Source organism: Myotis daubentonii, chromosome 6 (genome assembly GCF_963259705.1).
Source record: "Myotis daubentonii chromosome 6, mMyoDau2.1, whole genome shotgun sequence".
In the NCBI taxonomy this organism is placed as follows: Eukaryota; Metazoa; Chordata; class Mammalia; order Chiroptera; family Vespertilionidae; genus Myotis; species Myotis daubentonii.
Window position 1 is genome coordinate 37,064,125 of NC_081845.1, and position 25,000 is coordinate 37,089,124.

Genomic DNA, 25,000 nt, shown 5'->3' on the forward strand with positions numbered 1-25,000 from the left:
GGAACACACTTTAGTTCACCATGCATATTTTAAAAATTCTCCTCCTGCCAAAACCGGTTTGGCTCAGTGGATGAAGTGTCGGCCTGCGGACTGAAGGGTCCCGGGTTCGATTCCGGTCAAGGGCATGTACCTGGGTTGTGGGCACATCCCCAGTGGGGGTGTGCAGGAGGCAGCTGATAGATGTTTCTCTCTCGTCGATGTTTCTAACTATCTCTCTCCCTTCCTCTCTGTAAAAAAATAAAATAAAATAAAATAAAATAAAAATAAAAAAAATAAATAAAAATTCTCCTCCAGCTAAATGTCAAGCACGTATAAGCTTCTAATTTTTTACTGGTTGATAACGACATACACAATATTTATTAAATGAAATCAAGAGATATTTGGTGTGTTTATATAGCAATATAAATGCTATATGCTCTACATTCAATGTGGACTGTTACTTCTCACTAACCAGCAATGAATGTAAGCAACACCTAATATGTTTTATTTGCTATTTGTCCCCCAATCAGCCTGTAAACTAGTCTTACTCATCTCTGCTGTCCCCAAATCTAGAGGTATATGCATTTCAGACAGCGGTTCTCAACCTGTGGGTCGCGACCCCTTTGGCGGTCGAACGACCCTTTCACAGGGGTCGCCTAAGACCATCCTGCATATCAGATATTTACATGACGATTCATAACAGTAGCAACATTACAGTTATGAAGTAGCAACGAAAATAATTTTATGGTTGGGTCACAATTTTATGAGGAACTGTCTTTAAAGGGCCAGAAGGTTGAGAACCACTGGACTAAAAGATTTTGTTTACATGTTAACCCAGGTAAACTGTGAAAAAACCACAGCAAATAATAGCAGCGGGGCTATGTAAGAGACCAACAAATACTGTTCCAATGGGTCTAAAACAGACATCACTCAAAGATAACTCAGAGAGTGTACAAGGGTGGGAGGGCAAGAAAACGCTAAGGAGCATTTTTCCGTGCTGTAGCAAAGGCTTTACATACATTCTCGCTAATAATCCTCACAGTTCTACTAGGGACGACTATGAACCCTATTTTAGAAAGTGGGACTCAGGAAAATTAAGTGGCTTCCGTGGGCGCGCCCGGTCTGTCACGTAGGTTTGTCAGACTCGGAGGCCGGCGACCCCCCTTCTCCACTCGCCCGCACTGCGGAAACCGAGCCTTGCTGACCCGCCAGGATAAAAAGCCGCAATGCCTCTGCGCAACCTGCCCCGCGGCCGCCACGGCGGCTCCCCGCTCCCCGCCGGGCACTACCCGGAAGACCCGACTAGTGGGCGGACCGGCCTCGCGGGCAGCGGTGTGAGGATGCAGAGGGGTACCAGAAGCGGGGCGCAGTCGCCACAGCACCCCACCCCCCGCAGGGGCCCCGCTACCCTGCGCTCCCCGCAGCAGGGAGTCGGCGAACTTACACAACCCGATCGAGAGCGTCCATCGCTACCGCACCCGAAGCTGCGCGAACACACGTGCACCGTGTGATTACTCCAGAACAGGTCGGTGCCCGGAAGAGGCGGGCCCGGACCTTGCGGCGACGTCACTTCCCGCGGCCGCCGCGCTGTGGACGCCGGGAGGCGCTGGCGGGCTTTGCGGGCGGAATCGCGTGGTTTCCTTGGTTGCGAGGTTTTGCGACGCCTCTGCCCCGGAATTTAAAGCTCTAAGTAACAAGGCGTCTAGCAGCTTCACGTACACACCTGTGTGTCTATCCTGAGTCACATATTCGGGGAGCAGGTGTTACTCTTCTAGGAACCCCCCAGGATGGTAAGAAGGTTGATAGGTACACAGGTGGTCACTACGAATATCAATGTGAAATGTGCGCTAATTACTCCACTGTAAGATCAGTGAGACAAGTGTGTAACTACCTGGCACATAAAAGGTGTGCATAAAATCATACTGCTGATTATGATTTTTTTCCCAATTTTTGAATTGCCATATGCGTAACGTACCATTAAATTTGCCCCTGTAAAGTGATAAATTCAGTGGTTTTTAGTATATTCAAAAGGATGTGCAACCATCACCACTATCTAACTCCAGAATGTGTTCTCCCCAAAAGGAAACACCCACCTTTGTAAACCAGTAGCACTCTCCCTTTCCCCCTCCTGCCATCCTCTAGTAACCAGTAACCTATGTCTCCATGGATTTGCATATTCTGAGCATATCAACGGATTCGTATAATATGTGGCCTTTTGTGTCGGGTTTGTTTCATTTTGCATGATTATATGTGTTCGTGTGTAAAGCTCATACATATTGTAGTATGTACCAGCAATTCACTTGTTTGTTTGTTTTTGAGGACTGAATAATATTCCATTCTATGGATATTCCACATTTTGTATATCCACTCAAAAAGTTATGGGGGAGCATTTGAGCTCTTGTTTCCATCATGTCAGTTTGGCACAAATAAACTCATAAAATTCTCAAAAAAATGAATGAACATTTGGATTGTTTCCATTTTTTGAGTACCTGGGTTATGAATTATGCTGTTTTGAACATTCCTCTACAAGTTTTTTTGAGTAGACTTTTATTTTCACTTCCCTAAGAGTACAATTGCTGGGTCATATGATAACTCTGTACTTAACATTCTGGGGAATTAGCAAACTATTTTAACCTGCACCATTTTACATTTCCATTAGCAATGTGTTTGGTATTGGTTTTTCTATTGCTGCTGTAACAAATTGCCACAAATTTACTGGCTTGAATAACACAAATTTATTATGTTACAGTTCTGAAAGTCAAAAGTCTGAATTTAGTTTTGCAGTTCAAAAATTAAGATGTCAGTAGGGCTGTATTCTCCCTGAAAGCTCCAGGATAATCTGTTTCTTTGCCTTTTCTAGATTCTAGCTGTCTGTACTCCTTCATATTCTTCCATCTCCAAAGGGCATCAATTGAGCCTATTTCCATGGTCACATCTTTTTCTTTGACTATGACACTACTGATTCCCTCTTATAAGACCACTGTGATTATATGAGGCACACCTGAATAATTCATGATAATGAACCCATCTCATGCAGCATGTTTTCTTTGGCATGCAAGGTAACATTCAGAGATTCCTGAGTTTAGAAATGGACATCTTTTGAGGGGAAGTTTAGTCTATCAACCACAGATTCCAATTTCTCTACTTCTCACCAAAATTTGCTATTGTCCATCATTTTTTTAATTATGCCATTCTTGCACTGGTCGGGCATAGCTCAGTGGTTGAATATCAACCTATGAACCAGGAGGTCACGATTCGATTCCTGGTCAGGGCACATGCCTGGGTTGTGGGCTCGATCCCCAGTGATGGGTGTGCAGAAGGTAGCCAGTCAGTGATTCATCATTGATGTTTCTATCTCTCCTTCTCCTTTCATTTCTGAAATCAATAAAAAATATATATTTAATAAATAAATAAATTGGGAGCATGGAATATGAATAGGAAATAAGAGCTTTTAAGACCTGAGAGTGAAAATCTTATTTTGGATTTGAGAAGACTGGGACCTCTGCTACCTTGATATTAAAAAAAAAAATTTAACCCTCACCTGAGGATATGTTTTTATTGATTTTTTTAGAGCAAGAGGGAGGGAGGGTGGAGAGAGAGAGGAATATCGATGTGAGAGAACAACATTGACTGCCTCCTATATCTACCTCAACTGAGACGGAACCCACAGTCAGGGCACTGGGAATCAAACCAGAAACCTTGTGTTGCATAGGACAATGCCCAATCAACTGAGCCACACTGGACATTTTTATTAATGATATGCAAGTATAGCTATATTAAACCCAGATACAAAATACCAGTAACCACCACCACCCCAAATATAAACAACAGAAAAACATTTTTTAACAAAAAACAGTACCAAGAAACTACAAATTGTCATTAAAAAGATTTATTTGCCCTAGCCAGTTTGGCTCAGTGAAGAGAGCATCAGCCTGCAAACCAAAGAGTCCTGGGTTAGATTCCATTCAAGAGTACATACCTCGGTTGCAGGCTCCTCCCCAGCCCCGGGCAGGAGGCAACCAATCAATCGATGTGTTTCTCTGTCTTTCCCTCTCCCTTCCACTCTCACTAAAAATCAATGGAAAAATATCCTCAAGTGAGGACTTTAAAAAGGTATATTCACTCTGCATTGAATTAATAATGTAAAGTGTACTTCTAGACAATTTTATAAACAGGATTTTCTTATTCTGCAAGAAAATATTGGTAGAAGTCATAAGAGTCATAAAATCTATTTCCAAAAGCATTTCTGAAAGACTACTCTAGGTGAGCCTGACACATTAAGAAGCTTGTTCAGTTTCACATAAGCTGATGGAACAAAAGGAAATGAACAGTAAATTCTTAAAAATGTTAAACTGCTGCTGAATGAATAGAAAAACATATATCTACTGTTTCACTAAACTGTCAATAAATTAGGATCAGTCATCTACACTAATAAAAGACAAACATGCAAATTGACTGTACCTTCGCTACACCTTAAGCCACGCCCACCAGCCGATCAGAGTGACTATATGCAAATTAACCCAACCAAGATGGCAGCCGGCAGCCACAGAGCTGGAGCAAGCAGGAGGCTTGACTGCCCCAATGATGGAGGAAGCCAAGCTTCCCACCTGCCACTGCCGGCTCTGAGCTCCACTTAAAGCGACAAAGTTTCAATTATAGAAGATAAATAAACCCCAGATACCTGCTTTCAGCTGGCCGTGGCCACGGAGCTGGAGCAAGCAGGAGACTTGGTTGCTCCAGTGATGGAGGAAGCCAAGCTCCCCGCAGCCGGCTGTAGCCTCCGCAAAAGGCAACAAAGTTTCAATTATAGAAGGTAAATAAATCTGCTTGGCCAGCCTGAAAATGGCCCTCAGCCCCTCACCCAGACTTGCCAGGCACCCCAGTGGGGACCCCCCACCCTAAGGGGGTGTGGCCAGCCTGAAAACAGCCATCAGCCCCTCACCCAGGCTGGCCACACCTCCATGGGGTGAGGGTCCCCACTGTGGGGGGGGGGGCTTGACCAGCCTGCAAAAAGCCATCAGCCCCTCACCGAGGCTGGCCAGGCATCCCAGTGGGGACCCCCACCCTGAAGGGGGTGTGACCAGCTGCAAATACCCATCAGCCCCTCACCCAGGCTGGCCAGGCACCCCAGCGGGACCCCCATCCTGATCAAGGACACCCTTCAGGGCAAACCAGCCAGCCCCGACCCTTGCACCAGGCCTCTATCCTATATAATAAAAGGGTAATATGCAAATTGACCCTAACAGCAGAATGACTGGGAGTGACTGGTCACTATGACACACACTGACCACCAGGGGGCGGATGCTCAATGCAGGAGCTGTCCCCTGGTGGTCATTGTGCTCCCACAGGAGGAGCTCTGCTCAGCCACAAGCCAGGCTGATGGCTGCCAGCACAGTAGTGGTGGTAGGAGCCTCTCCCGCCTCCTCAGCAGCACTAAGGATGTCCGACTGCAGCTTAGGTCTTCTCCCTACTGGTAAGTGGACATCCCCCGAGGGCTGCCGGGCTGCCAGAGGGATGTCTGACTGCCAGCTTGGGCCCGATCCCCCAGGGAGTGGGCCTAAGCCAGCAGGTGGACATCCTCTGAGGAGTCCCAGACTGCGAGAGGGCACAGGCCGGTCTGAGGGACCCCCTCCGAGTGCACAAATTTTTGTGCACTGGGCCTCTAGTGTATTACATAAAGAACAAATTGGTAGATTTTCAAACATTTCAATAATGGCCTGAAGGAATAATGCCCCTTGAAGCAGCTTAACAATATGGTCCTTTTGAGTGGAATATCATTATTTGTAAGCAAAACCCAACCATTGCATTCAGTGTCAGTAGTATTAAATGTGACAGCTACATAGAGACTGGTTACAAGATTAGTTTTTTAAGTAATCCTAGTAAGTTAGTAAGGCAGATCAATGGTGTAGAAATTCTAGATTTACAAAATATTTCATAGTTGAAAAATAAGATTTTATTTTACTAAATTTGAAACATTTAATCTTATTAACAGGTATGGAGCTAAAACATACCATGTTCTCTTCAGAACTTATGACTGTATTTCAATCAATTTAAGGTATAACTTACCTCATAGTCTAGATGTTCCTTTGCAAGATTACAAATCTTGGGAATCTTCCACTCAACTTCTTTATACTTTTCTAAATATTTCAAGTTTGCTGAAATGCATAATGTGTCAATTAGGATTAAATGTGGCTATTGCCCTAACCTGTTTGGCTCAGTGGATAGAGCGTCGGGCCTTGGACAGAAAGGTCCCAGGTTCGATTCTGGTCAAGGGCATGTATCTTGGTTGTGGGCTTGATCCCCAGTGGGGGACATGCAGGAGACAGCTGATTGATGTTTCTCTCTCATCGATGTTTCTAACTCTCTATCCCTCTCCCTTCCTCTCTGTAAAAAATCAATAAAAATATATTTTAAATAAATACATAAATAAATGTGGCTATTACAGAGTGACTTAAACAAGTTATTACTCTCAGGTAAAGATGAGAGGTGGGCAGTTGCAGTGAACAGCAGCAGTAGCACAGGTCTGGAATGACATTCACACTCACAGGACTCAATAAGCCTTGTGGGACCCAGCCTGGCACTAGGAAACGCACAACAGCATGTGCCTTGTTTCAGCAGGAGTCTTTACTCCAGCTGCCCAAGTGTCAATTCAGCTGTAAGGGAACAAGATCATTGGGTGGGTACAAAAGCCATGCTGGCGTAGAAGCTTCATGCTGCCTAAGAACCATTATCTCTTGAAATAGCCCATGAGTGTAGCTTCCAGGGGTCTTTGTAATAAGAAACACAGCACTTGCCGAAACCGGTTTGGCTCAGTGGATAGAGCATCGGCCTGTGGACTGAAGGGTCCCAGGTTCGATTCCCGTCAGGGGCATGTACCTGGGTTGCGGGCACATCCCCAGTAGGAGATGTGCAGGAGGTAGCTGATCAATGTTTCTCTCTCATTGATGTTTCTAACTCTCTCTCTCTCTCCCTTCCTCTCTGTAAAAAATCAATAAAATATATTTATAAAAAAATAATAATAATAAAAAGAAACACAGCACTTAAGAAAGCCCAAAGCCCATGTTTTCCAATTTATAGTTCTTGTCAGAGTCTTCCTAGCCGAGGTACAATTTACTAGTAAAGGATCATTTTTAATCATAAACAATATTGCCTGGCATCACAGCTGATGTTCTTTTAATATTTTGTCTAGTATGTTTACAGAGAAAACCATGCTGAAAGATAAACTTGAGGTCTTTTCACTGGAGTTTCATTAACTCTATTCAAAGCAGTCTAGGGTAGCATCATAAAATTAGGACCCAATATTCTATCTTCTTGCTCTGCTACCATAGCTTTTATTTCCAATGTCACTTTATAGTTTAAGAAGCCTGCTGGAGCTCTAGCCATCACAATCATGTTGTAGCAGCAAGAAAGAGATGACTGGGCCCATTTCCTTTTACACCTTAAGGTTTAAGGAAACTTCCCAGATTCATTCATCACTCAACACTTCTAATTCCATATCATTGGCCAGAGCTTAGTGATTTGGCCATGTATATACTAAGAAAAGCTGGGCACACTGATAACCTGAATAAATTCTTGGGTTCTATTACAAAGAAGAAAAGGAAGAACAGATACTGGATCAGGTAATTAGCAGTCACTCCTACAGATAGATATGATGGGGGAAATAAGCTTTTTATTTTTATTTTTTTAATCTTTATTTTTCAGATTACAGTTGTTCCTCTTTTTTCCCCCCATAGCTCCCCTCCACCCAATTCCCACCCCACCCCATGCCCTTACTCCCCCCACCCACTGTCCTCATCCATAGGTGTATTTTTGTCCAATCTTTTCCCGCACCCCCCACACATCCTTCCCCTGAGAATTGTCAGTCCACTCCCTTTCTATGCCCCTGATATTATTATATTCACCAGTTTATTCTGTTCATCAGATTTTTTATTCGCTTGATTTTTAAATTCATTTGTTGAGAGATATGTATTTGTTGTCACTTTGTTGTTCATAATTTTTTTAAAAAAATATTTTTATTGAGTTTATTTCAGACAAGAAGGGAGAGGGAGAGGGAGATAGAAACATCAATGATGAGAATCATTGATCGGCTGCCTCCTGCACATCCTACACTGGGAATTGAGCCCGCAACCCGGGCATATGCCCTGACTGGGAATTGAACCCGTGACCTCCATCCAGGTTCATAGGTTGACGCTCAACCGAGCCACGCCAGGCGAGCTATTGTTCATAATTTTTATCTTTACCTTTTTCTTCTTCTTCCTCTTCTTAAAGAATACCCTTCAGCATTTTATATAATCCTGGTTTGGTGGTGGTGACCTCCTTTAGCTTTTTCTTATCTGTGAAGCTCTTTATCTGACCTTCAATTCTAAATGATAGCTTTGCTGGGTAAAGTAATCTTGGTTGTAAGTTCTTGCTATTCATCACTTTCAATATTTCTTGCCACTCCCTTCTGGCCTGCATAGTTTCTGTTGAGAAATGCACCCCTTTGAGGGCTGTGTGCACTTATAGGTAGGCCTTGATTGCTGTTGGTATCCCTGGGAGGAATTGACCTCCAGGCCAATTGGTTGTGAGGACCCACTGTGTCTACAATGGAAGAACTGTGCTGGAGACACCTTTATGTGGCAGCACTTGCTTCAGTGGGGCTTTGGTGCTGAGTCTGCCCCTTGAGTGGGTCACTTATGAATGTGAAGAGTTGTAAACTGGTATGGTTTCACACTGACAACTGGGTACACTGGTTCTTGGATCTCCAAGGAAGTGCAAAGTCAGCCACTGCCTGAGGCCACCCAGCAGGAGCTACAGCAAGATCTGCAGATTCCTCCTCTTTGTTTGGAGTTTGGAAGTGCCCAGATGAGGCCCAGCTGTGAAGCAAGGCCGGCTACTGCTGCCAAGCCTTCTTTTGGAAGCTTTGGAGCTCTCTGACCCAGCTGCAGTTTGTTAGGCTAGGTTAGAAACCACAGGCCATTCATATGCAAAAGCCGCTGCCCACAGCTTGGGTGGGGTTGTAAATTGGGTGGGGCGGGGTTTCAGGGAATCACCAGGGTGGAGCAAACAGCAATGGCTGCCAGTCAGCCCTATACCAGGGAGGTTCCCGCATCTCCACATCCTGAGGCCCTATGCAGGAACAATGATGGCTGCGAGCACCTATGAGAGAAAGCCGTCCTCATGTTCCTGTCCCAATGCCAGACAGTCTAGTTTCTCCCCATATGAGTCTGCGTCCCCCGAGTCTCACCGGGAACTGGAGTTCAGCGCAATCGGGAGCTTGTATCTCCCTCCTGATTGAAAAAAAACAACAACAGTGCACCCAGTTGCCAGCCTGTTTCACGAGCACCTCCGCACCTCTGTACCTCCTACCAGTCTCAATGTGCTTTTTTCTTTCCTTCTAGTTGTAGAACTTCCACTCAGCCAGCCTTCCCGTGTTTCTGGATGATATTTGTTTTGTCTTTTAGTTGTAGTTTTGATGTTGTTGTGAGAGGCAGCAAGTACAGGTGTTTACCTATGCCGCCATCTTGGTTCTCCTCTCCAGTTCGATCAATAAGCTTTTTACTAAACAAAAGCTGAGACCAAAGTCATATAAAAATTGGGAAGATATACATGCTTATAGTTTGGAAATGTTTTAAATCAAGATAAATTGTTTGTTTTTAAGTTACAAAACTTATTGAAGAAAAATTCCTCATTCTATAACATTAGTTATCTAACCTGTCATAATATAAAATTATATCCAATAGTTATATAAGATATAATTAATGTAAGATATGTTTTAAGTTATTAGTACCACATGAAATTGTCTTTTTATACTTAGAAACAATCAAATATTGGCAATTTCATACAGTAGATCTATAACAATGTATCAAAGTTTGTGAATATTTTATGTAAAAAAATACAAATTAGAGCAGATCTAGGTCATCACAACAGAATGGCTCTTACAACTGAATTCCAATAATCGAGTCAAGTGGGAAAGGAATGGAATTACAGCTGAAAAAGGAGGAATTTTACTTTTATCCTTAAGCACTTCTGAATTATTTTTCTTTTCCCAGATGTATAATTACTATGGTGGACTGGAAAATGCCACCCCTCAAAGGTTCTCATGCTCTACTGATCAGTACTATACCTGTTTATGTTAAATTACATAGCAAAAGGGACTTTGTAGATCAGTTAAGGTTACACACCTTAAAATAGTGAGGTCATCCAGGTGGACCCAATGTAATGAAATGGACCATTAAAGGTGGAAGGCAAGAAAGGTTGGTCAAAGATAATAGAAGCAGCAAGCCCTAGCTGGTTTTGCTCAGTGGATAGAATGTCAGCCTGAGGACTGAAGGGTCGTAGATTCAGTTCTGGTCAAGGGCACATCATACCTCGGTTGCAGGCTCAGATCCCTGGCCCTGGTCCAAGTGCATGCTGGAGGCAACCAATCAATGTCTCTCTCACATCGAAGTTTCTCTCTGTCTCTCCTCCTCCCTTCCATTCTTCTAAAAAAAATCAATGGAAAAATATCCTCGGGTAAGGATTAATACACACACAAAAGAATAGAAGCAGAACAGATGTTAAGCAGGAGAGGAAACTTGACCTGCCATTGCTGGCTTTGAAGAGAAGGGGACCATGAGCCAAAGAATGCAGGCAGCCTCTAGAGGCTGGGAATGACTTAGCTGAGAGCAAGGAAAAGGGGACCCTGATCCTTCATTCCAAGGATCTGAATTCTGCCAATAAATGAATGAGCAGGAAATATCCTCCACCCTTACCTCTTAGCTCCCACTCCAGAAAAGAATGAAGTCCTGCCCTAGCCAGTTTTGCTCAGTAGATAGAGCGTCAACCTGTGGAATGAAGGGTCCCAGGTTCGATCCTGGTCAAGGGCATATGCCCGGGTTGTGGGCTCGATCCCCAGTGGGGGCATGCAGGAGGCAGCTGATCAGTGATTCTCTCATCATAGATGTTTCTATCTCTCTCCCCTTCTCCCTTCCTCTCTGAAACCAATAAAAATATATTTTTAAAAAAAGAACGAAGTCCTACCAACACCTTGATTTTAGTCCAGCTGGGACCCACGTCAGACAGACCTACGAAATATAAGAAAATACATTTTGTTGTTTTGATCTACTAAGTTGTGGTAATTTGTGATGATTGCATGAGAAAACTTACTACACCTACCTTAGTAAAACCTCCAGTTTAAAGGACTCATCAGAGCTCAGCCAGCATGGTTCAGTGGTTGAGCGTCCACCTATGAACCAGGAGGTCATGGTTCAATTCCCAGTCAGGACATATGCTTGGGTTGTGAGCTTGATCTCCAGTGTGGAGCATGCAGGAGGCAGCTGGCCAATGATTCTCTCTCAACATTGATGTTTCTATCTCTCTCTCCCTTCCTCTCTGAAATTAATAAAAATATTTTTTAAAAAATAAATGAAGAACCATCAGAGAAAGTTCCCTATAGTCATTTTAAGCGTATTTTTTTAATCCTCATCTGAGAATGTGTTTTTTTTTATATCGATTTTTTTTTAGAGAGGGAGGGAGGAAGAGAGAGACAGAGAGACACAGATGTGAGAAACATCTATTGGTTGCCTCGTGTACCCGCCCTGTCCAGGGATGGAACCCACAACTTGGGTATGTGCCCTGACCAGAAATCAAACCCGGTCACCTTTTGGTGTACAGGAGGACATTCCAACCAACTCAGCCACACCGTCTAGGGCTAACTATATATTTTTTAAACAACCATATTTTTAAAAAATTCTATTTATATCTGGTCTTTAATGATTCTGGTATATCAAGTTGTAGCTGAGATTGAAAATGTGCACAACCAATAAAAATAATAAAATAGTGAACAAATAAAAGCCAAGCAATTATTTTATATAAAAATTTAAAAAATTCTATTTATTATTAAAAACATTTTATCTAGGAGTGATTTCTAAGGCAGCATCTTGAGTTTCCATAAACACAGAACTTTCTGTTTCAGAAGGAGTATCAATAAGAGGACCAGAATCCTCTATTTCCAAGTGCGGTGGTTTTTCCTGTTCATAGCTCAGGTTTGAATTAAACTTCATTTGAATGTTTTGCTCTTCCAACTCCAACGGTTTATCTGGGGCTGGAGCTACAACTTCTTCATCTTCATTTTCATGTAGAAAGTTACAAATCATGTTGGGTCTATTGGAGAAATCATTATCCTCGATTTGCAGCCATTCCACACCACCTAATGGGGGTATGGGGAGTGTTTAAAGGTGGGAAGACAAACCAAGAAAGAACATGAAAAAAAAATTTTAGTTACTTAAGTATATTTTTCTTTAAATTTTCATCCCATCAATATATGTCAAAGTGAAATGCCAACATAAACCAAGGATCATGGTCCCTATAACTACTGATAATCACAAAATTTCCATCTTACATGGAGACCTTGTTATGCTTATAGGCCCTATAATATAGGGTATGCATCATCAGAATCACAAAAGTAATCTGCTTCAGTTACTGCTACAAGCTTTTCTTCCCATAGTTCAATTTCCAACTCATTCTGAGAGATAATTTGAGCTCTCACTGCCATCTCATACCTTAAAGAAAACTGTCACTTCTCTACCATTTTCTCCTTACGCACTTAGTTTTCATATGACCATGGAGGATTCTACTCTATCATCTCAAATCAACACATATATGTCATTCTGAGTTGGGACATCCAATTGTCAAATAAAACACCTATCAAAAACAAACAAACAAACAAATAAAAACCTTGAAAAATGTTTGTTCCTTTCCATAGTCATAGTCAATGCCCTAACCCCTCAATAAACCCCTATAATCAAGAATTACTCCCAGATTGGTGCAGCCACTCTGGAGAACAGTATGGAATTTCCTCAAAAAGTTAAAAATGGAACTCTCAGCCGAAACTGGTTTGGCTCAGTGGATAGAGCGTCGGTCTGTGGACTGAAGGGTCCCAGGTTCGGTTCCGGTCAAGGGCATGTACCTGGGTTGCGGGCACATCCCCAGTGGGAGATGTGCGGGAGGCAGCTGATCGATGTTTCTCTCTCATCGATGTTTCTAACTCCCTATCTCTCTCCCTTCCTCTCCGTAAAAAATCAATAAAATATATTTTAAAAAAAAAATGGAACTCTCATTTGACCCAGTAATCCCACTTCTAGGACTATATCCCAAGAAATCAGAAATGACAATCAGAAAGGGCATACTAGAATACAACCCTATGTTCATAGCAGCACAATGTACAGTAGCTAAGATTTGGAAACAGCCTAAGTGCCCATCAGCAGATGAGTGGATTAAAAAACTGTGGTACATCTATACAATGGAATATTATGCTGCTATAAAAAAGAAGGAACTCTTACCATTTGCAACAGCATGGATGGACCTGGAGAGCATTATGCTAAGCGAAATAAGCCAGTTGGAGAAAGATAAATATCACATGATCTAACTCATTTGTGGAATATAATAAACAACATAAACTGATGAACAAAAATAGATCCAGAGACAAAGAAACACCAAACAGACCGTCCAACCTCAGAAAGAAGGCGGGGGGAGGGGGCGGGGGGGGAGGTTTAAGAGATCAACCAAAAGACATGTATGCATGCATATTAGCATAACCAATGGACATGGACACTGGGGTGGTGGGGGCTTGTCCTGGGGGGTGGGAGTGACCAGGGAGTGTGGGGAAGCATGGGACTTGGTTGGAAAGTCTGTAAGGAGGAATCTCCAAAAGGCTGGGGGCCTCTAGGAAGGCCTTGCCAAAGGCAGCAAACCCTGCCTTGCCTTTTCCAAACAAGTCTGAGCCCCCGGGTGTTTCACTGGAATCTTTATATTTAGACTTCCGAACATCCCTGCTTAAAGGACACTACAAATGCATGTGTCTTCTCAAGGATGCTTACCCTGCTGATAGTATCTAATAGTTAATTTTAGTTCAAGCTGTTACAATAAAAGCCTAAGGAGGCAGGCGAATGGGGCTGCTTGGTTGCTATAGCCAAGCAGTCCTTTAGCCCTCTCTTTCACAGAAACATGTGTCAGAGTAATCCATTTATCCATAGCTCAGGGTCTGCTGGTCAGTCTTGGCAGGGGAGAGGTCGATCAGGGAAAAAGGAGACATACGTAATACTTTAAACAATAAAAAAGAGCTGAAACCGGTTTGGCTCAGTGGATAGAGCGTCGGCCTGTGGACTGAAAGGTCCCAGGTTCGATTCCGGTCAAGGGCATGTACTTGGGTTGCGGGCACGTCCCCAGTGGGGGATGTGCAGGAGGCAGCTGTTCGATGTTTCTCTCTCATCGATGTTTCTAACTCTCTATCCCTCTCCCTTCCTCTGTGGAAAATCAATAAAATATATTTAAAAAAAAAAAACCATAAAAAAGAAAGTTTAAAGTCTAAAAAAAATTGCTCCAATGGTAATTTTTATTATTCTTATTACCCTTTCAGGCAAATATTTTCAATGGATCCTCTTTAATTTCTTCTTTTATAGTTTCATGGTTAATACTTAATGCTTAAAAATCTTTGATACTTGTAACAGTATTCTGGGTTGTTGTGAAAAAGTTTAAGATTAAGTTAAGATTTTTTCCCCCAGTGTTGCAACAAAATCTAGTTTTTTTTGCAGTTATCTGCTTCATTCTTTTCCCCCTTTTTATTGAATTTATTGGGGCCTCATTAATTTCTATTGCAAGCCCAAGGTGTTTAGTCTCATTCTCAAAATTCTGACAGATATTAAGATACCCCAACCTATCTCGCCACCCTATTCACACTTCCATCTGCTCTGTTCCTCACCATAACTAACTCTTTTGCAACTGTTTGTTGACACTTCCTAATTATTGATCCCATGTCTTCTCATATGTTATGCCTATAAAGTCTCCATCAAAAATGTATTAGTCCTTTTCTCTCTAGTTCAGTTTCAACTACTGGCTTTTATATTTTTTTCTGCAAAAGCACTATACTACCACTCACCCAGGTTCAAAATCTTGAAGTCATTCCTCCCCCCTGCCCCGCCCTCACAGGAGAGCACGCAGTCCCCCACTACCACAAATTATGCAGAATTCCCCACATTTGAGGAAATCACAGGGGTCAGCACATCACAGTGCAATAAATAAGCCTCACCCTGAGAAAACCACCTTCGTGATCATGGTATCTCCCCTGCCAGGCAAGTATTGAAGCCATTCTTTAGTCTTACTTTACATGATACTTGCCACCTAACAGATACTTAAAATAAGGTGAATGAAATGGGTGTTGTTCCACTGAGCCATGTGTTTCAATGTGACTTACTTTTAGAATGCTAGTTCCTAAAAGGTAGGGCCCACACCTCCTATCTATTCTGTTCTGCCTCCAGCATATTGCCATGTTTGGTGGCCAGCCTCCAGATGGTCCCCAATGATCCTCACCTTCCTGGTATTCAAGCCCCTGTGTAGTCCCCTCCCACACTGAATAGGATACTATAGAAATGACAGAATGACTTCTAAGGCTATTCATAAACGACATCATGGACCATGTGATCTGGGAGAAGCCAGCTGCCATTTCAGGAGGGCATTCAAATAGTACTATGGGGAAGCAAGGAACTGAGGCCTCATGCTAACAGCCTGCACAAACTGGCCAGCCATGTGAGTGAGCTATCCTATATAATTAGATCTTCCAGCCTTGCTCAAGTCTTCAGACACTGCAGCCCAGCCAACATACTGTCTACAACCTCATGAATTCCAAGCCAGAACCGCCTGGTTAAGCTACTCCCAAAATCTGGATTCACAGAGACTGTGTAAGAGAGTTGGGGTTTTTTGTTGTTGTTTTGAGTCATTAAGTTCTGGGTAATTTCTTATGCAGCAATAGGTAACTAATACTTGGTTACTAATTTATTTGATTAAACAAAACACCAACATCTTCTCAAAGATCTATCAGATTATTAAAGACAACAGGAGAGGAAATTTTATAATCTGCTTGAATGAGTATCTAAAGCTAGCTAAGCTTCTCTGATATGTATCTCCTTTTCAGGGTCATTCCAGAACTTCAAGTACCTCCTTCTTCCCGTTATTTTCAGAGTGCCTAAAAAAGGGGAGAGTTTAGGGGTATACATGATAAGAACAAAGATTTGTCCTGTAGTTATGTTAGTTGGTATAATTAATTTCTACATGATTAGTGTACCTTCAAATGTTAATTCCTTAAAATATAATAAATCTATCGATCCATGAATATTCATCACTAGAGTCATATTTACAAGGGTTTCAAATATGTCTTTGAGCAATGAGCTTTTAAACCATCAGGTGGTTATTTGTTCATCTCTACAAATATGTGCCTGCTATGGGTGCAAGTAGCACTGGTCTACAGTCTAGTCTGGGACAATCAGCACCTAGAGAAGGCTAAATGAATGCTAACTAGGAACTAGACTCCGGAATAACAACTGTGGTCCTCCAGTCCCTCCCTCACATATAAAGCCAGCTTCTTCCAGCTGTAAGTTTTTTTGGAAAGATTGCTGCAGCTGCCAAAAGTTTCCAGTAAATCCTCTGAGCTTACACCTTGGGAATCCAGAACAGCTATCATCATATCTTCTCTACTTACAAAGAATTTTAATTAAAAATAAATAAATAAAAAGAGCCTGGCCAGTGTCACTTAGTGATTTTTGAGTGTCAACCTATGAACCAGGAGATCATGGTTTGATTTCCTGTCAGGGCACATGCCTGGGTTACGGGATCGACCCCCAGTGGAGGGCATGTAGGAGACAGCTGATCGATGATACTCTCTCATCATGGATATTTTTTTTTATTATTATTGATCTTTTTACAGAGAGGAAGGGAGAGGGATAGAGAGTTAGAAACATTGATGAGAGAGAAACATCGATCAGCTGCCTCCTGCACACCCCCTACTGGGGATGTGCACGGAACCAAGGAACATGCCCTTGACCGGAATCGAACCTGGGACCCTTCAGTCCACAGGCCAACACTCTATCCACTGAGCAAATGAGTCAGGGCTCATCACTGATATTTCTCTCTCTCTCCCCCTCCCTTCCTCTCTGAAATCAATAAAAATATAAATAAATAAGGAAAGGAAGAAAGGGGGGGGGGGACAGAGAGAGAGAGAGAGAGAGAGAGAGAGAGAAGACTGTTGATTTCCCTAGGAATCAGAAATCATGTCAAGTTTCTTGACAAACTCCCCACAGCTATTTCCAATGCAAAGCGGATAGAGATTTCTTGTATGTTCCCAGCACCCTCTGCTACATTAGAGTTCAACTGAATTTTAAATCTATGTTTGATACTTTTCATGGAGCATCGTCAATAATATATTTAACACATTACAAACAGTCCTTACTACAAAGTACAAAAAATGTCCTGATAGCAATGTGTCACTTTCAAAACCAATATTAAATCACCAATTTTCAGAAAACCAGGTTAACTAACCTATGCTTTCTTCTCCTTCCTTCTTTTCTGTCAGAAGAGTTCTTGTCATGCTGAGCTTCTTCATCGTATGGCATTTATATTTTAGCACTGTTTTATTGTTGCCTTCTGCATCCACTAGAACATAAAATAAACTCAATTATTATACTATAATACAATAGTACAAATAAAATAATCATGTTAAGCCTCAGTAATTCCAATTTAGTGAGTTACACTACTTCCTGTCTAGATAGTGGAATAAGTTCAAGATTTAACTCCTCTCTCCTGCTCCAAGCATAGAGAAATAACATATAAAATACATAACAACTGGACTCAAAACAACAAACAACTCCAGGGGACAGCCACACAGAACTATGAGTGAAATTAAAGTGATGGGCCTATTAGGTTCCAGCCCTGAAGTAAGAAAGTGAAGCCAGAAACTTGGCTTTACAGGTTAACGCAGTGATGGCGAACCTATGACACACATGTCAGAGGTGATACGCGAACTCATTTTTTTGGTTGATTTTTCTTTGTTAAATGGCATTTAAACATATAAAATAAATATAAAAAATATAAGTCTTTGTTTTACTATGGTTGCAAATATCAAAAAATTTCTATGTGACAGGGCACCAGAGTTAAGTTAGGGTTTTTCAAAATGATGACACGCCGAGCTCAAAAGGTTTGCCATCACTGGGTTAACGAGATCTAAAATTCTACCACACTTGCCCTAGCTGGTTTGGCTCAGTGGATAGAGCATCGGCCTGCGGACTGAAGGGTCCTGGGTTCAATTCCAGCCAACAGCACATTCCCGGGTTGCGGGCTCGATTTCCAGTAGGGGGCATGCAGGAGGCAGCTGATCAATGATTCTCTCTCATCATTGATGTTTCTTTCTCTCTCCCTTCCTCTGAAATCAATAAAAAAAAATACTAAAAATAAATAAATAAAATAAAATTCTACCACACAAAATTACCAATAGTGAGAGAAGGATGAGAAAAGTCATGCTGCCAACCCCACTGTCTGGGGTTACAGCTTTACACAAAACTGTGGGCACAGGCAGGAGGGAGGATGAGGATCTCAGCTAAGGATGTGAAACACACTGCAAACTTTCATACACTGCTCCTAGGAGTGTAACTGACGTGTTAGAAAGCAATATAGTAAGTGGAACTACATGAAACTGTCAATTTTCAGCCCAAATAAGCCATTTCATATTGGTGAACCCAACACAGTCATCAATCTATCTCATTTAGAGTGTATACCTTAAACATTTTTACATATATGCACAGGGAGAATAAAAATATTCATGACAGCATTTTTGTAATGAGTTAATAAGCATAATTAAGAACATAGACTCTGGAGCAGACCATCTGGGTTCAAATCCTGATTCTGCCTCTTTGTATATGACCTTGCAAATGTTATTTATCTCTTGTGCTTTAGGGTTTTTTTTCCAATATAAAATGAAGATAATAATGGGATCTACCTTATATACTTGTGAGGATTAAATGAGTTAACACATGTAACGTTTAGAATAGTGCCTGACATATGTAAAGAAGGCATTCAATAAGTATTACTAACTAGAGGCCCTATGCACAAAATCCATGCAAGGGTGGGCCTTCGCAGCCCCTGCTGCCTCTCAGCCCTGTGGCCCCAACCCTCACCCACTGGTCGTTCAGGAATGTCGTTCCACCATCCATTCTAATTAGCATATTAGCTCTTTATTATATAGGACTAGAGGCCTGGTGCACAAAAATTTGTGCACTCAGGGGGGTCCCTCAGCCCAGCCTGTGCCCTCTCGCAGTCTGGGACCTCTCAAGGGATGTCCACCTGCTGGCTTAGGCCCGCTTCCCTAGGGGATTGGGCCTAAGCTGGCAGTCAGACATCCTCTAGCAGCCTGGGAGCCCTCGGGCAATGTCCACTTGCCAGCGGGGAGCAGGCCAAAGTTGCAGTCGGACATCCTTAGCACTGCTGAGGAGGCGAGAGAGGCTCCCGCCACCACCACTGTGCTGGCAGCCATCAGCCTAGCTTGTGGCTGAGCAGAGCTCTTCCTGTGGGAGTGCACTGACCACCAGGGGGCAGCTCCTGCATTGAGCATCTGCCCCCTGGTGGTCAGTGTGTGTCATAGTGACCAGTCATTCCCAGTCGTTCTGCTGTTAGGGTCAATCTGCATATTACCCTTTTATTATATAGGATTACTGGTAATAATGGAAACAACCAACATGTCTGTTAACTGGAGAATAAATTGTGGTATAGTCACAAATGGAATACTAAGAAACAGGGAAAACAGAGTTATATATATCAGTATGTATAAGTCTCAAAACATATCTCTAATTAAAGATTATAGAATGATATGCATAATATGCTATAATTTAAAGGGTGTCCCAAAATTCCTGCAAGATTTGAATTTTGCGTGAGCATTAACAACAACAACAAAAAATAAAAGCCTACAATGGACATAAGACACTGGGGGGTAGAGGAGGCCAGGGGATTGTCAAGGGTGGGAAAAAAAGGAGACATATGTAATACTCTTTGTAATACTTTAAGCAATAAAACAATAAAATAAAAAAATAAAATAAAAGCCTAATTTTACTTGGTTTATTGAATCAGATTCTAGTATCTGTTGCCCTTTGATTTCAATCCTTTCAATTTGATAAGCATTACCAAGTACCAATTATGGCCCAGGAGCAGAGACAATGAAGACCAATGAAGACCATATATGCCAGCAAAGCTGTGGAGGCCGTTTACCCGATGTGCTATTCCATATATAACCCTATACTATAAACTTTATGAATCAATAAAAAATTTACAATTTTTAATAATAAACCTGTATTTTCTATCAAAACTCCTTCTTGCATGAATTTTGGGACACCCTTTATATAAAGTCTAAAAATTAATATAAAATTTATACAAAAAATGTTATTTTTTGTGCATACATACATATGTAATATAAAATCAGGTATAGGAGCCCTGGCTGGTTTGGCTCTGTGGTTAGAGCGTCGGCATGCGGACTCAAGGGTCCCAGGTTCGATTCCGGTCAAGGGTATGTACCTTGGTTGCGGGCACATCCCCAGTAGGGGGTGTGCAGGAGGCAGCTGATGGATATTTCTCTCTCATCGATGTTTCTAACTATCCCTCTCCCTTCCTCTCTGTAACAAAATCAATAAGATATTAAAAAAAAAAAATCAGGTATAGGAAAGAGAAACGGCAACTTAAGGTAAATGACTGTCTGAGGACAGAGGGAGAGAATAAATTTGGAGAGGGGTATACAAGCGGCTTCAAAAGTATCTGGAATGCTTTCTATCTATCTGGCAAAATGGTAGAATTTGATACAGCTAGACAATGAGAATATAAAATGTTTAATTTTAATATTCACTGTACATACATGTTTTAAGTATTTCGTAGTAAAAAGAGTCACCACAAATCACTTACCATGTTCAACATTTTCTTCAAATATAACACAGGTCCCAAGAGTGTCTGTGGAAAAATTTAAAGGTAACTTGTTAAGAAATAACAGAGCTACATTCTCTGAAAAGCATTTTTAAAAAGGAGTTTCATCTATCTGACCTCCTCCTACCTTCATACTCTCCAGCAAATACATAGCTGTCCACTTGCAGAATGGGCCTCTCAGTGTCAATTCCCTACATCAGAATACAGGATCATAAAAAATCATTAGAAAAAGCCTCAGAGGTTGGGTAAAATGGGTGAAGGTGGTCAAAAGATACAAACTTCCAATTATGAAATAAATAAATCCTGGGGATGTAACATACAGCCTAATGACTACAGTTAATAAAACTCTATTGTCTTTGAAACTTGCTAAGAGAATAAATCTTAAAAGTTCTCATCACAAAAAAGTAAAATTTATAACTATGTGTGATGACGGATGTTAACTAGACTTAGTGGGGGTGATCATTATTTCACAATACGTACAAATACTGAATCATTATGTCATACCCCTGAAACTAATATAAAGTTGTATGTTAATTATATCTCAATTTTTAAAAAAGAAAGAAAAAGCCTTCCACACGTAACCTTGCTACCAAGAGCAGGGGTGGGGAAGTCCGGACGGTGGGCCCTCAAAATCATTTGGTCTGGTTTTGCCAAGACTTAGGGTGAGTTAATGAAATGTTTGGCCAAATATAGCAGGCTAAATTTTAAGTTGATAATTTTGTATGGCCCCCGAATGTTGTTATAAATATCCACATGGCCCTTGGCTGAAAAAAGGTGCCCCACACCTGTGCTGGCGTCTAGAGCTGGTGTCCTGGCAAGCACTGCTCTGACCCCCGCAGCTCCAGCCTGAAGACCACCCAAGAAATAGGTCTATTTCGGTCAACATGCTCTTCAAGTCAGCCTAAGAGCAGGGGAGTACGGTCAACAGTTGCTCCAAGATTTTAAAGCAAAGTGATAAAACAGGTGGTAACGCAGAATACAATAGCTCAAGACAGCAGAGTGTGAGGTCTTTGAAGTCTTTTCTTAGTAGGTACCTTCTCTCCCTCCTCCACATTTCACCTGTGTGTGCATATCGCATTATCCTCTCTCCCACCTCACTATCTATCTAAAACCATGCATTTTTTTCTAAATATCAAAATGCCACTTCCTCCAAATCTTCAACTCTCTGCAGCCATACATCCAGACACTCAAGCAGAGTTAGGCACCTTCTCCCACCTGCTCCCACAGTCCCCGGTACCTCTACGATTGTCTTTAGAGTTCACTGCTTTGTAACGTGGAATTAATGTATCAGTCCCCAAAGTTCACCATTCATTCTTGTTCTAAATTTATGAAAATCTACAACCACTCCCCAATTCCAGAAGACTCACCAAAATCTTGCATTTATTTTCACATTTTGAGAGAAAGTCTGAATCAATAATTCCTGACAATTCCACCAGAACCAGCTGCTCCTGGTGGGAGAAGGAGGGGTTAACACGCTAGCACGCGGGTGCTGTGCAGGAAGAGGCAGTTACCAGGCGCACCCCCACACCCCCACGGCAACGACCCCGGCAACGACCCCACCTCCGTGAAAACTAGGTCTTGCTTTCGAGGAGAGGAAGCGAGCGCCGTTTCCCAAAGCGACTTCCTCCACTTCCCCATTCAGACCAGACTGCTGCAGTCGGGGCTGCGGCCAGCTCCCCCGAGCCCCCTCCGCCCCTCCCCCGGGCCTCCAGCCCCCGCCCGCAACCCCAGGGGCAAGAAGCGGGCGAGGCGCTCGTGGGGGCTCCGAGCTGCTGCCGCACCCGACCCCTTCCCCACCCGCTGCCAGCGCGGCCCTCACCGCCACCGCCCCTCGCACAGGCTTCCTTCGTAGCCTTCACTGCTTCCCCTACCTCCTCCTCCTCGTCCGGGGAACTCCGCTCCACCGCGGCGGCCATGATCCCACCCCTCCCACGGCCCCCAGTGGATGGCCACGCCCACTGCCGCCGATTCCACTCCTCCCCACGGCCCCAGGGATGGCCACGCCCACCGCCGCCGATACCACTCCTCCCCACGACCCCAAGCGATTGGCCACGCCCACCGCTGCCGATTCCACTCCTCCCCACGGCCCCAGGGGATGGCCACGCCCACCGCCGCCGATACCACTCCTCCCCACGGCCCCAGGGGATGGCCACGCCCACCACGGTCGCCATCTTGAGTCCGGGCAGCGCCCGCCCCTCCGGTCCTGCTGCTGCTCAGGCCCCTAAACCGCTCCTTGCAGGCGGCAGGGTGGTCATCCCGTGCCCAGGTGGAAGCCGGTTCCATGCCTGTTCTTTTCTTTCTTTTAGTTATTTATATTTTTATTGATTTTAGAGAGGGAGAGAGAAAAACATCCATGATTCATCAGCTGCCTCTGGCATGCCCCCTACTGGAGATCGCTTGCAACCTGGGCATGTGCCCTGACAGGGAATCCAACCCAGACCTTCTGGTTCATAGGTGGATGCTCAACCACTGAGACACACACCCACGGGGCTCCTTGTTCCTTTCTGGAGAGCAGAAGCCGGGTCCTGGCTGGCTTGGGGGCCCTGGGACCCAGGGATCCATCGCGCAGGCCCCGCCCCAGGTGGGCGGAGAGGGACCCCCGAGGGAGAGGGGGTGGAGGAGTGCAAGCAAGGAAACCACCATCTGCAGGGGCGTGCAGAGGCTGTGTTAGCTGAGCCTGCTTTCTTTGGAATAAATTCTTAATATTTGGAGGGAAAAAAGAAAGTAACTTAATAGGGTGATCTGATTGAAAATTACTAACGGGGCGTGTCAAGGTGGCTGGTCACACCCCAGGCATATAACTTTATTTAGTAGAGGCCTGTATTCGCTTCAAGCAAGCCCTGCCCATTGTTTCTGTGCACCCCTATGACTCAGCGGTTCTCAACCTGTGGGTAGAGACCCCTTTGGCGGTCCAACGACCCTTTCACAGGGGTCGCCTAAGACCATCCTGCATATCAGATATTTACATTACGATTCATAATAGTAGCAACATTACAGTTATGAAGTAGCAATGAAAATAATTTTATGGTTGGGTCACAACATGAGGAACTGTATTTAAAGGGCCAGAAGGTTGAGATCCACTGACTAGGTTAACACACTTCTGAAATAAGCAGTAGTCACCCTCAAGAGAGTACACAATCTTAACTATCCTGTAATCCAATCCCTGCATTGCCTTCTCCCACGTCCTTGTAACTGTTCTTAGTTCCCTCCTTAATCAAATGCATAAAAAAAAAAGTATTCTCTGGAGCATTTGAGATCTTGCTCCCTGGCATATGGCATCAGTTTGGCTCAAATTCTTATAAAAACTCTCCGCAGGTATAGTCGGTCTTATGTGACAATATCATGTGAGCACTAATCCTCAATTTACATGTATCCTGAGCCAAATTAAGAGCACATTTCAATGAACTAGTAGGGGTGCAGAATGAGCTACCTAAAGATGTGTTTCTGTGGAATGCAGATTGTTGAGCTAAAGGCAATTTTAGCTTCAGCCTCAAGAGAAACTTCTTTACCTAGAAGAGCTTGAATTAGGGGCTTACCCATAATATGTTATCAGTGGTAACCGTTCTGACCCTACCTATATGGCAGGGAAGCTTTTATTTACTAAATATCTGCTCTTCTTATCTTGCCCCCTTTGAAGCCCCCGGGGCACTGTACTTCATCCCAAGCTCATCCCCCTTGTATACCTCAATCCCCCTTTCTATCTCTGAATCTGTCCTGTATGTGTGTGTGTGGAGCGGGGTGGGGGCAGTGTCTCTGTGTCTCTCATGTACATGGGATTTCCATACATATTCTAGGTATTTACAAAAACATGTATACCAAATCTGTAAAGTAATTTTCACATAGCACTCAGACTGCAGAAACATCCCCTTGGAAGGAAAGAAGACATTATAGTACTGGCTTCATGGCCTAGAGCTCATGCCCTTTGAAAATTCACTTAAAGGTTGAAACCACTCTCAGACAGAAAACAGGAACTTATTGGGCAGAATAACTCTTCAACATTGGCTTTGAAAGAGGGCGAAAAAGAAACCTTTTGGTGATTGGGAGGAGTTTCCATGATACATAGTCAGAGTTTGTTCTTAATAGGTTTACTCTCAATCCTAAAAAAAGATAAGGTCCAGCCCTAATCTGTTTGGCTCAGTGGATAGAGCATCAGCCTGTGGACTGAAGGGTCCCAGATTCGATTCCAGTCAAGGGCATGTACCTTGGTTTCAGGCACATCCCCAGTAGGAGTGTGCAGGAGGCAGCTGATCGATGTTTCTCTCTCATCGATGTTTCT

At 43.1% G+C, this 25,000-nt stretch overlaps 2 protein-coding genes and 1 non-coding gene across 7 annotated transcripts in view; all 3 read right to left on the reverse strand.

The window, feature by feature from the left end:
- Positions 1-1,564, reverse strand: part of RPF2 (ribosome production factor 2 homolog) — a 39,982-nt gene extending 38,418 nt beyond the window's left edge. The window contains exon 1 of the mRNA XM_059700696.1: positions 1,424-1,564. Coding sequence (XP_059556679.1) covers positions 1,424-1,446 — 23 coding nt within the window. The 5' untranslated portion in view covers positions 1,447-1,564. The remainder of the gene's footprint in view (positions 1-1,423) is intronic.
- A 10,237-nt stretch (positions 1,565-11,801) lies between these two features.
- Positions 11,802-25,000, reverse strand: part of GTF3C6 (general transcription factor IIIC subunit 6) — a 41,534-nt gene continuing 28,335 nt past the window's right edge. The window contains exons 1-6 of one of the 5 annotated variants that reach the window (XM_059700702.1): positions 22,584-22,665; positions 22,092-22,166; positions 20,852-20,915; positions 20,707-20,751; positions 17,308-17,421; positions 11,802-12,148 (exon numbers count right to left, since the gene is read on the reverse strand). In XM_059700702.1, coding sequence (XP_059556685.1) covers positions 11,850-12,148; positions 17,308-17,421; positions 20,707-20,751; positions 20,852-20,915; positions 22,092-22,166; positions 22,584-22,640 — 654 coding nt within the window. In that variant the 5' untranslated portion in view covers positions 22,641-22,665 and the 3' untranslated portion in view covers positions 11,802-11,849. Of the gene's footprint in view, positions 12,149-17,307; positions 17,422-20,706; positions 20,752-20,851; positions 20,916-22,091; positions 22,173-22,284; positions 22,378-22,583; positions 22,666-25,000 lie in introns of those variants that run through there. The other 4 variants (XM_059700703.1, XM_059700700.1, XM_059700698.1 and 1 more) reach the window with 4 other exon arrangements.
- Positions 14,921-15,076, reverse strand: LOC132237848 (U1 spliceosomal RNA). The gene has a single exon (XR_009453664.1). It is a non-coding gene; the product is annotated as a U1 spliceosomal RNA (small nuclear RNA).